The 15,415-nt window shown below is 47.0% G+C and overlaps 1 protein-coding gene across 2 annotated transcripts in view; it reads left to right on the top strand.

Annotated features, from left to right (window-relative positions):
• The first annotated feature begins 1,319 nt into the window (after positions 1-1,319).
• Positions 1,320-15,415, top strand: part of Shc4 (SHC (Src homology 2 domain containing) family, member 4) — a 96,710-nt gene continuing 82,614 nt past the window's right edge. The window contains exon 1 of one of the 2 annotated variants that reach the window (NM_199022.2): positions 1,320-2,675. In NM_199022.2, the coding sequence (NP_950187.1) occupies positions 2,091-2,675 (585 nt within the window). In that variant the 5' untranslated portion in view covers positions 1,320-2,090. The remainder of the gene's footprint in view (positions 2,676-15,415) is intronic. The other variant, XM_006499656.4, reaches the window with a different exon arrangement.

The raw sequence follows: 15,415 nt of genomic DNA, 5'->3' as shown, positions 1-15,415 counted from the left end.
CTCCCGGAGCATTGTGGGGATGTTTTACAGGGACTGTAGCTATTTCATATGCTCCCACACGTCATTCATTAGCTGCCACTCACAGACAAGGCCATTACCACTCACAGGAACTTCTCTCAAGGTAGTGGGATGTTACTGTGGCATGGCATACGGTAAGGTGGGACCCAGAGGAGAAGGCAGAGATGAAAGAGAAGCATGCGTAGCAGTAGAGGTACTAGCGGATTTTTTCAGTCTTACTCCCTCCTCCTCCCACCTTCCACTCCCCTGATCCTGTCTCCCTAGGTTCCGGGTATATGAGTTCTGATTTAGCCATTCCTTTCGTGTTTGCCAAATGTGGAGGTGCAAAAAGAAAGTCAGAAAGGAAGGTATAGGACGCCACAAAAGGCCTTCCCAGTGGATAGAAAAAGCTCACAAAGTTGTCAGGCAGGATACTAACAAGCCGTTCTGAGCCTAAGCACAAAAGCTTGGCGGCGGCGAGGCGCCTTTGTCTCCTAGTCACCTGCACTGGTTTCATTCAAACCTGTGTTTGGATGGCCCTGGAGTTCAGGCTAAGTCCTGAGCACTCGAGAGCCCGTGGTCAATGAGAAGGTGAGGTGGCCTTCTTCCCAGATTCTCTTGGCTGCTGCCTTAGTATTCGAAATCATGAATAGTCTCAGGTACTGGAGCCAAGGCTCACAGAGAAACGCAACCTCAGCTGCTTCCTCCCGGAGACTCTCACCCCACCCCCACCCCAAGGTCTCAGCAGTCCGCTCTTCTCAGCTCCTGAATGAACCTGCATTTCCTCTGCCCAGCTGGGGCTCAGGCTTCCTGTGGGCTCAGCCTTTACGGTTGTCTTCCCGGGGCCTTTGATGGGCTCAGGAAATTGTATCAGACAGAAGATGGGGCGGCAATCAATTAAAAAAAAAAAAAACGTTTCTAAGAAAAACGAATCTAGGCTTTGAACAAGAGTTGTTTGTGTAACATATGCCCTAATGTCCATGGAACAATATATCTAATTTCTAGCTCCTTTCTCGCCCCTCCCCATCTTAACAAGAAAGGAAATCGATTTTTAACCTTCTGATTCCCAGCATACTGACGATCCAGGAGCAAAGATTGCCTTTACTTTTAACCCATTCATCAGATATTACCCTCCCTTTTCTCTGCCCGGCTTCGTTTCTCCCGGCTACTAGTTAGTATATTCACGGTGCATGACTCATGAAGCTGCAGCCTGATTGGATGAAAACCAAATCGCACCCCCCACACCCCCACCCCCGCGCCGCCCCAAACGGGTCAGTCAATTACAGCTATTCTCGGCTCCATTCACAGATTTATTAGCTCTCACACAACGAGGGAAATTCATTCGGCAAAGTTCATTCATAAAAATTTCAACAGCCTGGGTATCGTCTGCTCAACTCAGCCTTTTGCTGTGCACAGGCTCCTCCTGAAAAAAGCCTGCAGGAGAGTACAGGAGGGAAGGGCGCCCTGAGAAGGGGTGGGCCGGCCGGGATCGGACCCGAGCCACACAGAGGATGCCCGGACCTCAAGCTGGAGGAACAATGCAGACCAGCGCCCGTCGCTAGGACTCCTGGCTGGTGGCCCAGAACCAAGATCCTCCGAGAGAGGGCAGCCGTCATAACCCCAGCCCATACAGAAGGGCCTTTGACTCTTATGCGCTTTTTTATTTTTCCCTTTGAAATGAACAGTCACGGGAACAAATAAAGGGTTAATGGGCTAGTCCCTGCCCCGCCCCGTGGGAGCTGGAGGGGAGCAGGTTTGAAAGTTCCTGTGCGCAGAGGAAAAGGGGGTAAATATTTCTGCTAAGACTAGAGGCGTGGTGGCACCCGCTGCCCCAGCCTGGGGGACGGGACTCCGGGGCGAAGACACCCCCGCTCCCACCCCACCCCACCCCCCGCGCTCCGGGGGCCTCTGCCAGGGCCTGGAAGGGCCGGCCTGCAATCAGAGCTGGGGAGGCGTCCTCCGGGACTGTCATCCTTGAGCAGTCTCGGACCCGGGCTGGTGACCGCCAGAGCAGGAGAGGTGACTGTGGCGTGGGTCTACCGGACTGCGAGGCACTTTAGGCTGCGGTGCCCAGTCTCAGCACTGCTAAGGCTATGCGAGAACGCAGCCAGGACAGCCAGGCAGGACTCACGCTGTATGTAGGACTCTTTGGGCACCTGGGGATGCTTCACAGGACCAAGTACAGCCGCTTTCGGAACGAGTCCATCACGTCTTTGGACGAAGGGAGCCCCGGAGGCTCCGTTGGAAACAAGGGCTCGTCGCCGCCTCCCTACCCAGCCCTGGCCCCTCACCTGCCGACTGAGGATGCCACTGTGTCCAGCCAGGAGAGCCCCACGGCGCTGTGCACCTTGATTCCCCGTATGGCAAGCATGAAGCTGGCCAACCCCATCACTTTTCTGGGTCTGAAAACCTTCTGCTTGGGTACGAAACAGGTGAGCCGGTTGAAGCTCCAAGAGAACCAGGATCAGACTCCAAGCCGTCCAGCGTCCCCAGAATCCAATCTAAACAGGACTGGACCTGCACCTGCACCGGATCCGGACCAGGTGGGACGCAGGCCCACCTCTTTGCGTCCTGATACTTGCCCACTGCCTGGCCCTGGAGAACCAAGCCCCAGGAGCAAGCAGGACGGGCCCCCTCTGCAGCACCTGTTGGGGAACGGTCTGAACTACTGTGTGCGGGTAAGTCCCTTAAGGCCTACTCCCTGAGCACTCACAGGAAGGGCAGCTGTGCTCTCTGCGGGGACTTCGATTTAACCTGGCTGGGCTCTAGATTACAAGACATACCGCTGGATCAACCGAAGGGAGAGTTGGCCTTAGAGATTTCCTACAGGGATCTGACACATGCCAGAGTCAGATCCACTTTGCTCCAAGGGTGTGAGCCATTGCTAACCCATAGGCAGCTGTTGGCTCAGACATAGCTTCTCATAGAGACAGATAAGATGGCAACTGAGACGTGGTATAAAAGGGATTTGACGTGGTTTTATTTATTTATTTATTTATTTTGGAATCGACATTTCAATGTTCAGCAATTGATGCATCTGTGAGAGTACTCAGGGACTCTGGGACAGGGGAGCCGGGTGTAGCTGGGTTCTGAGATTTATGAGAAGGTGTATCTATGGTAGAAAGGTTGATTCAGGACAGGCGCAAGAGTAGATCAAAGTCACTGTGGGGTCTTCGGGGAAGCTTGGGGTTTGTCCTGGAGAGGGCACGGAGAGGTGGAGGTGACGGCTAGCACAGTCCCCAGGGACTGAACAAATTAGAACAGGGAAGAAAGGGAGGTCATCAAAGCTCTTCAAGGGCCAAACAGAGAGGCTATAAACACTGGTGAGCAAGATCCTCATAGGTCCGCAGGCATATCGTGAATGTAGGTCTTAAAAGATTCATCTGATGATTTATTTAACTTGTGCTGAAGCAGGAAGAGATCCTCGAGGCCAGTGAGAATGCTTGCTGTTCTTCATGGAGGGTGTAGCTGAGTTAGGATGAAGACTAGAGAATGAAGAATAACTTCCAAAGTTAAGTCCTGGATGATACTCAGGATGCCAGAGTCAGCAGAGTCAATTGGGAAGGGGACTCATCAGTTTGCACTTGACCTCTCCGATAACAACAGTGCTATCTAGAGGTGCTGGTGTGCAGGTGAGCAGTCTCATCAGCCCGGCAGTGATTGAGCTTAAAAAGTCAGAGCTGAAGGCAGAAGAGTGGGTGATTGCTTTGCACACTGACAGCATCAGGCTCATGGACAGCTTGGGGGATGCTGGAGAGATTACAGAGAGAACGGGCTTGGAGCAGACTTGGTAAATGGATGCCCACAGCCCCTAAGGAAGATAAGCGTGCAGAGCCCAGCTCCTGCCCTCAACAGCAAGTAGCATACTGTGACCAGGCTTGCATGTTTGTGGAAAATCCAGAAGAGCATTACACTTGTCAAGCTGTAGGGTGCCAACCCTTTATGGTTTGGAGTGACTCCCAAACCTGGGCTCTTGGCACCTGCCTATTGCCTTCAGATTCCTACCTTCAGCCCCACCTTTCCTTCTGTCCTGTATCCCTGTCGGCTCCCCACACTCATATCTTTACCAGTGTTTCTGGGTTTTTAATGAGGACACCAGCTGTCTTCTCACAGTGGTAATAACTTACTCCAGGAGAAATGCTGACCCCATAACCCAAATGAACTCACAGTTTTGCTATGATATTGTGATGTGCATCTCTGGTTTTAGCTGCCTTTCTCACAAAATCTAAAATATCTTAATATTTATAGAGCCTAACTTGAAAGACAAAAGGGTTTCATTTGTCATGTTATCAAGTTAAAATGTCTCAGAGGAATACAAGAGGAGTAATTTTTCAACTCAGAAATTATCTGGGTTCCTGTCTCCTACATACCATTCTTAGTTCTCTTCCCACAGAGTCCCACCCTGGCTGTCATTCTGTCCTTGAGAATCCTACTGGGATGTGAACCAGTTTTTAAAAACGAAGAACCAGCCTCTTAATTTTCATTGAAAAATATTGTACTGAGAAAGACACATCATGGCTGTGCAGTGCTCTTGTCCATAGGAACAAGCATACATAGATGCAAAGCTTGGTGGGGTGATAGATCAGGTTGGGTGGGGGTCGAGCAATGTCCTAATGGCAAGTGAGCATGGGCCAGTGAGGACTTTAAAGGAGCCCCCGAGTTTCTCCTCATTTCCATATATGTCACTATTGCTGTCTACTCCCAGGTACTCATGTGTCTGACTGCCACATACTATGAACCAATCACATTGCAGGATCCATTGTAGAAGCTGGATGTTGATCAATGAAATAGACGAATCCTAAGCATCAGAAATGATCTTGTCCCTGTTTCAAATGTTAGTGATGCCTTGGAGATGTGACAGCAGAGTCAACAGAGAGGCAGTCACTTGGGTGGAGAAGGCTGGGTCCTTGGGGTCAGAATCAACATTGTGATTCTTCATTCATTGCAACAGAGACTCCGTTTTCCATCTACCTTAAGTTAGAGCTGGCTTTGGCTTAAGCAACCTTTGTAAAAAGCGATTCTTCTTGTGGTCTTACGATGTAGAATTAGTAATGCTATCAACATTTTTTTTTTATGGTTCCTAAATGCTTATTTTTTAAGGGACATTTATTTAAGCTCAGATTTTGATTCTCTTGGAAGTTTCTCAGGAGAGGTGGCCTAACAACCTATTCTTTGTGAGATCCCAAACTGGGAATGAGACAGCTAGTCTGGGTAAAGTACTGAAGTAGGTGAAGTTCACTGCAGAAGGTGAAATCTGTAAGACACGTCTCATGTCTCTGAGTCCTTTGCAAGGTACCTTACTTGTCAACACACTCATGTTGGTCTTCAAGGTGCTCAGAACAATCCAAGGTTCCCATCCAGGCTTGTCTCACACCCCCTTCTCTTCTCATTAGCTCCCCACCCCAAGACATACTGCCTAGAAGCTTCCTGATGGAGCAAGGTAGATGAAGGGCCATGCTATGCAGGAGCGCTCTCTCCCAGGATCAGTTCATACAACTGGCCAGGCTGCATATCTGCAGGATTATAGACTACTCACTTAGCCCAGCCTTTCCTAAGTATTGCTCCAGACTGGCATCCCAGGGCTCCTCTGACAAGTGCCACAAACTGGGTAGTTTATGCAACAGGACTTTACTAGAGTTAAGGGATCAAGAAGAGAGGCTGGAGAGATGGCTCAGAGGTTAAGAGCACAGACTGCTCTTCTAGAGGAGCCCTGTTCAATTTCTAACACCCACATAGCAAGCAGCTCACAACTGTCTGTAACTCCATGAATCTAACACCCTTACGTAGATGCACATACAGATAAAACATAAATACATGTAAAATAAAAACAAATGAATTTTTAAAAAGGTGAGTCAGAAAGCCCCAGGTGAAAACATTAGGAGGGCCAGCTCTGAAGGTCTGTGAGGGTAATCCTTCCTTGCTTCTTACAGCTTCTGATGGGTGCCAATAGTTCTTGGTGTTTTCTGATGCCACTATTCACATGGCATTCTGCCTGGTGCCCATGGCCAAATCCTCTCCTACATGGGTAGGAATAGCTGGCTTAAAGCCTGCTCCAATCGGAGGACCTCATCCTAATTATTTATCTGTTCACACGGGCCTTCTTGTGTTCAGCAGCTGTGCATGGGTGAGGGATTTCTTCCTGTCCTTTGTAAATATAATTTCCTCCTGCAACATACACACAAGGAGTGTGGCCTGCTCCTTCCCCAATACGTACCCTGTCAAAGGATGTACCTGGTTCATGAGCCAATAAGCTACCATTTTGAATCTTCATTGTCTGATTTGGAGATAGTCTATCATACTATATGTGAACTTATGGTTCTGTCTTTGTGGGAGAGCTTAGGACTAGGAGTTACACAAAGGGCGGTGCTCCCATCTCCCAGTTACACAAAGGGTAGTGCTCCCATCTCCCAGCACCTGTGCTTAGTGGTTCCAGGTCTCCTCTCTCTTTAGAGGACTGAGCTAGAGGCAGTGGCTCTGAAATTAACTGACTTAAAAAACTGAAATTAACTGAAATTGATGACCTTGGGTGAATCACTTCACACACACACACACACACACACACACACACACACACACACACACACACCTTGATGAGGGGCTTTATTTGCCCTTGTTTAGAACCAGAAGTTGGAACCAAATGCCATCTTAGAATTTGAGTCCAGGGCTCCCTTTGTGTGAATCTCTGTCATCAGGATCTCTGTTATTAGAACTTCCTGGAGGACATTATTTGTAGCTTCTTGGTGGCCAGTAGACGGAATGGCCTCAGGGACACACTGGGTGACCCTTGTCTCTTGCTGTGTGGCCCTTAGCTGGCTGCCACCATAGAGGCAGGCAAGGCTTATTAGGCCTGTGTGGGGCTGGTGGGTGTAAGGATGGGGGTGGGGTGGGGTGAGCAGGACATTGCATATGGGAAGTGCTTTCTCTTTAGACGCTCACACATCCCTTGACCTCTCCAGTTCTTTCACACCACTGGACAGTAGGGCAAAGTGGTTACGAGCTCAGTCAGGCCTGAGCAAGTGGATGCTCAGCTGTGAGTGTCATCTTGCCACGAAGCACGCATCTCCTTAGTTCTGGAGCCCACATAACCAGGTAACACTCTTCCTCCTAACCTCAGCTCATGCCTCCCAATTCCCTCTGTTAAATGTGCCCCGATAGGTGGCACAGCAAAATGAAAACTTTTTTTCTTATAGGAGATTTGTCTTACAATAGTAGTAAGATGGTAAAAGAGAACATGGAAGAGTGGCAGGGAGCCTGTATTAGCATGCTTGCCATTGCTGTAACAATTATCCAACGGAGGGATAGTTTATAAAAAAGAAAAAAAGATGTTGACTCAACTCACACCTTTGGAGGCTCAAGTCCAGGACTGGACACCCCATCTGCTGGGTCTCAGAGGAGGGCCCTTCGACTTTATTGTAAGATGGTAGATGACATCCTGGTGAAAACATGTGTGAGAGAGGCTGGCTTCTAACCTCTCCAATAACCTCTCTAGGAATCCCTCTCCTGTGCATGACTTCCACTCAATACAATGTTACAAGGACAAACCAACTGTGGTTCCCAAAACACAGGAGAATACCTGTATATTGCACATCACTTAGGGGTCAAGGAGGCTCTACACCCCTTCTGCCTAGTCCCACTCACCCCCATTGGCTCTCTGCACCCAAAGGTGGCTAGGTTTATACATCTGCCTGTAGCATGGCCGTGTGAAGAAATCTCCAACCCCTTTATCTTTCATTTTCCAAACGAGAAAACCTGATAGACAAGCTGAGATGCCTTTGGAGTGAGCATCGTGAGGCTTCTTTCTTCTATGTAGTGAGACAAAGAGTTCTTGGGGACAGACCTGAGGGAGGGATCCTGCCTCCTCCGTGGGAACAGCCTTTTCTCTCCTATAGATGCAGCAGGATTCTGGAACAGGCTGTCCATATTCCCACGGGAGTTGTGTGTTTGAAGTTACTTTGTACATCAGTTGTTTGGGAGCAATAAGATGTTTAAATACATTTTACTTAAACTTGATAAACTTTCTCATGTGGTTAGGGACAGGCTGAGATGAGAAAAGAATGTAAAACAGCTTTGTATAAAACTTGTCACGGGGAAGAGTGGACATTCAAAGGTCTAGGTATATGAGGTTATATTAGAGGCTAGGAGTGTGTGTGTGTGTGTGTGTGTGTGTGTGTGTGTGTGTGACTGAATTTGACCTTGGTACCTGATCTTGTCCCTTCCCGTAGCCCTAATGTAACCTAGTTCCTCCCACTCTCTGCTCTGATCCCTCAGCAATGATGTAAAAGCCTTCTGCACTGTGAAGACATTTGTTTATCTTACTGACTCTTCATTGTGTTATTCCCAGAAGTTTTCCAAGGACCCTCTATATCTATTAAAAGTGTAGATTTCTAGCCTACATCCTGGACCAGAAGATCTGAGGTGGGGGCCCAGAAGCCTGCTTTTTTTGTCAAGCCCTCTATAGAATTCTTTTGCACTTAAAACTGGAAAGTTGCTGGCTGGGATGACTGTTGTGGGTCACAGTCGGGGTGATTTTACCTCTCAGGCCATTTGGCAATACCTGGAGATGGTTTTAGTTATAACCGAGATGGAGGGAGTGCTTTTGGCTTTAGTTTAGCTGCAGCCAAACATCTCTCAGTGTACAGACAGCACCCATGACAAGCGTAAGGCCTAACATGCCAATAGTGCTGAGTCACAGTAAGAACGCGAGTCTAGATGTAGGTCAGGAGCTAATAGTGACGGGAGGAATAACTCCTAAGGGATTCCTAGAAGCTGTGGCCCGAGTTGGGTCTCGTGTTCTTCCTTCTCTCCCCTCTCTGGAACCCACACAGTTTCTGAACCACATCCTTTCCCACTCAACCTCCTACTCCCAACCTCTCAGGGATCAGCGCACTTTCAGCAAGATCAAGTATGCCCACACTAGATTTTACCGGCGCTCAGGCACACTTGGGCATTCAGAGGCTAGGCTGCTGTGTATGTGGTAGTTTGTTTGAATATGAATGGTCCCTAGAGGCTCATATAGGCATGGCTTTTTTAGAATAGGTGTGGCCTTGCTAGGCCCTTCCCAGGCCCAGTCTCTTTCGCTCTTTCTCTCTGTCTCTGAATCAGGATGTAGCTATTACTCCATGGCATGCGCGCTGCTATGCTCCCACTATGCCCCCACCATGGTGATAACGGGACTAACCCTGAGTTGCCTGGGTCACGGTATCTCTTCGCAGAAATAGAACAGTGACTAAGACAGTATGCTAAGTCTCATGTCCTGTCACTACTGGGACTGGCATTTTCACTGGGAAGTGCAGTTGGAGCTTTGACAACTAAATTACAGGGCACACACCTACTCTGAGGTTGGAGATTCCCTCAAGCTAAGGGGAAGACAGGGCATAAAGCAAAAACCTTGAAGATCATGCGCTATAAAGATAACATTAGAAATATCTTTCTCCTCTGCAACTGTCTCAGTCAGGGTTACTATTGCTGTGATGAAACACCATGACCAAAAGCAAGTTGCAGAGGGAATACTTTATTTGGTTTACACTTCTACACTGTAGTCTGTCATCGGAGGAAGTCAGGGCAGGAACTTAAACAGGACAGGGTCCTGGAGGCAGGAGCTGAGGCAGAGGCCATGGAGGGTCGCTGCTTTACCGACTTGCTTCCCCTGGCTTGCTCAGCCTGCTTTCTTATAGCACCCAGAGCCACCATCACAGAGAGAGCACCATTCACAGTGGGCTGGGGCCTCCCACATCTATAACTAGTTAGGAAAATGCCCTACAGCTGGACCTTATGGAGGCATACTTTTCAGATGACTTTAGCTTGTGTCAAGTTAACATAAAATGGTCACAGCAACATTAGAAAGGAGTTTGTTTGAGCTATTAAAATGATTAACTGTATAATTCAAACTTAATTGGAGGGAGGTCAGAAGGTGGCTCAGTCAGTCAAACGTGAGGGCCTGAGTTCTGACCACTGGAATTTGTGCAAAAAGCTGGGTGTGGTAGCACACATATATCATCCCATGGTGTGTGTGTGTGTGTGTGTTGAAAACAGGTGAATTCCTCAGGCTGGTTGGTCAGCCGTCCTAGCCAATCAGTGCATTTTAGGTTCAGTGAAAGAAGCTGTCTCAAAAAAATAAGGGGGAGAACAAGAGAGGAGGACACTGGACCTTGACCTTGACCTTGATCTTCACAGACCTGCATGCATGCCTGCAGACGCAACACATTTTCCTTGCCCATACCTCTGCTGATGGGTACCTAGGTTGGTTCCCTAACTTAGCTGTTGTGCTCTGTGCTACAGTAGACATGAAGTGCAAGTGTCTCTGATGTGCTGACTTGGAGTGGAGTCCTTTGGTGAAACCCAAGGTGTGGTGTCCCCTGGTCATATGTAAGATCTAAGTTTAGGTTTTGGTGGAGGTTCCATGCTGATTTCCACAGAGGCTGGACAAATTCAGAATCCCGGTGTATAACGGCTCCCTTTCCTTCGCATCCTCACCAGCGTTTGTTGTTTTCCTCATGACTGCCATTCTGAATGGAGTGAGATGGGCTCTAAACGTAGTCTGCGTTTTCTCCAAAGGCCAGTGCGGTTGAATGTTCTCTTCCTGTGTTTATGGGCTGGTTGTGTTCCATCTTTGGAGACCTACTGTGCTAGCTCTTATTGTTGAGCTCTTGTTTCGCCTTCTTAGTTTTTTGTCTATATTCCAGACATTAGCCTCCTGTAACATGTGCCTATAGCAAAGGCTTTCTTTCATCCCATACGCTGTCTCTTCACTCAGTTAGCTGTTTGTTCTGCAGAGCCAAAGCTTTTGTGTCTCACGGGATCCCATCTGTCAATTGTCAGCGTTATTTCCTGAACGACTAGGAGGCCTGTTCAGAAAGCCCTTGCCTATGCCTACATCTTAAAGTGTTTTCCTGTCTGGCAGATCCAGGGTTTTGGGTCTTGCAGGAAGGTCTTTGCTTTTGTGTGGAGTGAGAGATATGGATCTGTTTGCTGAAAAACCTGTCCTTTCTCCAATGTATATTTTTGGCATCTTTATCAAAATTAGGTGGCTGTAGCTGTGAGGATTTATATCTGGAACTTCTACTCCACTGATTTACATGGCTGCTTTTGTGCCATTACTGAAATATATATATATGAGCTCTAAAATCAAGTATGGTGCCACCTCCAGCATCATTTCTTTTCTTCTAAAGCAGGGTTTCTCTGTGTAGCCCTGGCTGTCCTGGAACTCACTCTGTAGACCAGGCTGGCCTCGAACTCAGAGATCTGCCTGCCTCTGCCTCCCAAGTGTTGGGATCAAAGGCGTGTGCCAACACTCCCCGGCCAGCTCCCAGCATCATTCTTTTTGCTCAGTCAGAATTGCTCCAGTTGTCCCAGACGCCTCTTGGTTCCACAGGAATTTTAAGATTTTTTTCTGTTTCTGTGAAGAGTGGTTTTGGACTTGTTGTCTAGGGGAGGCTGCTCCCTTTGTTAGTAATTATGTATCCTGTTACTCTGCCAAGCAGTGTTTACCTAAGGGTCTCCTGCTGGAGTCTTTTTGATCTCTAATGTACAGAGTCATACCTGCAAATAAGGCACAGGACATACACTGGGGTGGAGGTGATGCCCGTGAAAAACATGGGAAGCCCAGCAGGAGAAGCAGCATCAGGAGGGAGGTTCTGTCTCTGACAAGTTGAACTGTGAGTGGCAGCATCACCCAGCTGGGATGGAGGTAACCAGGAGCAGGCAGAAGGGTGAACATCTGGCTGTGTTGTGCTTTGCAGATCAGGCTTCTTGGTCAGCCATCTTTACCTGACAACTGACCTGTTAAATGGAGTGATTGTAGGTGATTTCAACGTGGTAAAGGACCAGAGTGCCTCTCAATGCGGCATGATAGAAGGCCTCTTCTTTGATACCCTTGAGGTGCCCTGATTCATCGTGCTCTTCTTTCTCTTCGAGTGAATTCTGCCCTCAGCCTTGTGTCTTCATTATACTTCCTATTTCTCTAAAGTGAAGAAGTGCTTGCAGACTCCTTCAGAGCAGATGAGGGCAGAGCCCACTTCATATTCTATTATATTTTGGAATGGTCTTAGCTACCCCTAACTTAACATTATTTTTTGAAGATAACTTGCCACCACAAAGTAGTTTTTACCCAGCTTTTGACCTATTTTCTTTTTAAAAAATATATTTATTTTATTTATATGAGTACACTGTTGCTCTCTTCAGACACACCAGAAGAAGACATAGGATCCCATTACAGATGGTTGTGAGCCACCATATATATGGTTGCTGGGAATTGAACTCAGGACCTTTGAAAGAGTAGTCAGTGCTCTTAATTGCTAAGCCATCTTTCTAGCCCCTGACCTATTTTCACAGCGTGGCTTTAAAAAGATTAAATTCAGCATTCGCACCTTATCAACGTGGGCAATGTCTCTGTAGATTATATAGGGACTGCTAAATGAAGGTGTGGTGCAGACATAGAAGATTTCCAGTGAGCCCACAATCACCGCCGAAGACACAGGTCTAGTGACACATTTCACACCAATCCCCTGCTTGATGCAAGAGGTGGTCAAGGCCAGCCCCATCAGAGGATTTATTCTAGTGGCTCATGTCACATGTCAGCAATTCTGTCTCATGATTTGTTGACATGGCTTTTTTGAGACAGGGTTTCTCTGTGTAGCCCTGGCTGTCCCGGATTGCATGCTGTAGACCAGGTTGGCCTTGAACTCAGGGATCCTCCTTTCTCTGCCTCACGAGTGCTGGGATTAAAAGTGTTCACCACCACCACTGGAGGAGTTTTTTGCTTTTCTGAATGATAGTCTTGCATCTTCTGGATACCTTTTACATCTCCATAGAATTTTGTAAACACTATAAAATTTGGCTAAGATGTAATTTGTTCTCAACTGTAGAAAGACTTCTGCAATTTTGGTTTCTTTAAAATAATAGAAATATTATAAGAATGTACTTTGTTTTAATCCCACATGTGGGGATATCGGACTGTCTACAGCAGCTGATTATGGTTTGCCTCTTGCTCTAGCAGAGGTGTGGTTTTGCCAGCTGCAGACAGTTTCTGCGATTGTGTGATGTTTGGAATTCTGGAAACTTTTCTGGGGTACATAAATGCTAGGGCCCCTGTAGGTGTGGTGGGTGGTTGTTGGTTGGTTTTTTTTTTTTTTTTTTTTTTTTTTTTTTTTTTTTTTTTTTAGTAGTTTTGCTCAAAGAAGAAACAAAAGGGAAAAAAAGATTCAGGAATTCTCTCTCTCTCTCTCTGTCTCCCCCCACCCCTTCTTCCTCTCCTCTAGTGATATGGGGTAAAGCCAGGGGGATAAAGGGTGGGAAAAAGAACCTAGAAGTAGCAAAGACCAACTACACTCAACAGTTTTTGTCATTCAGAGAAAATACCTTTCTTAGGAGGACAGTGTTATGAAGACTTAGGAACCAGATGCTGAGTGAAAGCCTGCTTGCTAGCTCAGAGAGGCAGAGGAAGCACCCAGCTGACCTTCCTCTTCAGATAACCTTCAACCCGGAATGCCTCTCTCTCACCCCTTCTCAAAAATACCTCCTTCAAAGTGAATGTCCCTCCCTTCTACTTCCTGTGTGTCTTTCTGTCAATCTTCCTGACTCCCTGTTACTCTTTATATTTTTGTTTTATAATCCTATGTTTACTTCCTATTAACCGGTTGCTTGCTCCGCCCACCTGCAAACATTTTTCTAACAAAGCAAATGAGGAAACCTTGGTCTTGGTGAAATCCATCCCTCTCCTGGCTTCACTGGTTACGATGCCTCTCAGTCTGTGCTCTGCAGAAGGTAGAGGAGGGTTCCGGCTCCTCTCAGTCTCCCCTTTCCAGAGAGTTCTCTAAAGAGCGTTCTCATTAGAGGCTTGACAGTTCTTAAAAGGCAAGATTATGTGAAAGTAGAGTCTTTCTATGATAGGACTGGATATCCTAGACCTACAAGTCTTATCCTAAGCTTGACAAATAGAACACCCTCCCAGCCACCTTTGACATTCCAGAGAGACACAATAATGAAAAACTCAAGAGTAGACAAAAAACTAGAAAAGCTAATGTCATTGTCACCCTCCTTTTGCTAGACAAATGAGACAACATCTCTTTCATTAGGGGCACGAGGCCTGTGTCAACAGCTGGAGTGCTGGGGTCAAAGATGAGCTAACATACATCCACATTATGGGGTAAAGCAGCTTTGGGTTTAGCAAACAGATAAGGACAAGCAAACTGGGTTTTGCTAAAGGAATTTATTTATTTATTTATTGGTATTGCTCATATGTACATGCATTTTAGGGCGGACCATTTGAGACTGGATAACCATTTCAGGTGCTCGTCTCTGGGGAAGAGTTCTTCTTCCCTAGATGTTGTAGGATTGATTGTGTTATTTACTGGAAAAACATGTTTTTTAATCGTCATGTGGCACAGTCTTAGGACACACCTTTAATCAAAGAGCTTTCTGCTTGAATATTGAAAATGGAATTAAATAAAGTCAACTGTAAGTCAAAAGGCAGAGCAAGCATGTGTATGTGTGTGCGCGTGCATGCACACATACACATTCATTCTTTCTTTTTCTAGTCAGTAGACAAAAAAAATAAGGTCAAAGGCAAAACATCCCACCTGCTGGCTGAGCTAGCCCCCCTCTTCTTTTAAAAATTGCCATCCTCCTGCATTTGTCTTCCTGGTTTCAAGAGAGGAAGCTGGAAAATGGTTGTTTTGAAGCTGGATACATATGGGGGTACATTGGGGTACACTTCTTATGTGGAATTCCAAAACTGTTGAATATAGGGCTGTGTATGTGATGGAGTGCTTGCTTAGTACACACAAAGCCCTAGGTCTGATCACTAGCAACACACACACACACACACACACACACACACACACACACACACTGAGAACACAGCAGTGAGGAGTAGAACAGTGGGTATCTGGATGGGGAAGGATGGAGATGAAGAGATAATATATCAAAGGATACAAACTTGGGGGTGAGCACGATCGCTAGGTCTAAAGCTCTAGCAGTCAGCACAGGGCTAAAGTTAGTAATTGGGTATTGGATACTGAAAATTTGCTAAGCACATAGATTTCAGATGCTCTTACCAAACACGCGGAAAGATTGCCAGCAAGGGTCATGCTGACTTGTCTGGCTCAATTCTTCAGTCAGAGGATCAGAGGACTTTCTGGAAGACAGGATATTTCAGAAGAATGTTAGAGGAAATGATTCCCTGAAGGAGCCATCTTTGGAGGTGGCTGGAGTGCCTGGCTTACACCCAGCAGGCTGTTGCCTACTTCTCGTGGTTCCCATTATTTTATTCACAAATGCATTTAGTTGGGGGTCCTCGCTATAGGTTTGGGGTGTAGGTGTCTGGGGGAGGAGAGAAACTTCCCGACTTCAACTCAAGTCAAGTTGTCAAGTTTGAGATGGGCTCTTTTTTCTGCAAGATTCCCTGGCGTGCTCGGGCCCT

This window comes from Mus musculus, chromosome 2 (genome assembly GCF_000001635.26).
Source record: "Mus musculus strain C57BL/6J chromosome 2, GRCm38.p6 C57BL/6J".
NCBI classification, from domain to species: Eukaryota; Metazoa; Chordata; class Mammalia; order Rodentia; family Muridae; genus Mus; species Mus musculus.
Note: the sequence above shows the minus strand (reverse complement) of the source record. Positions and strands in the feature narration are given on the sequence as shown.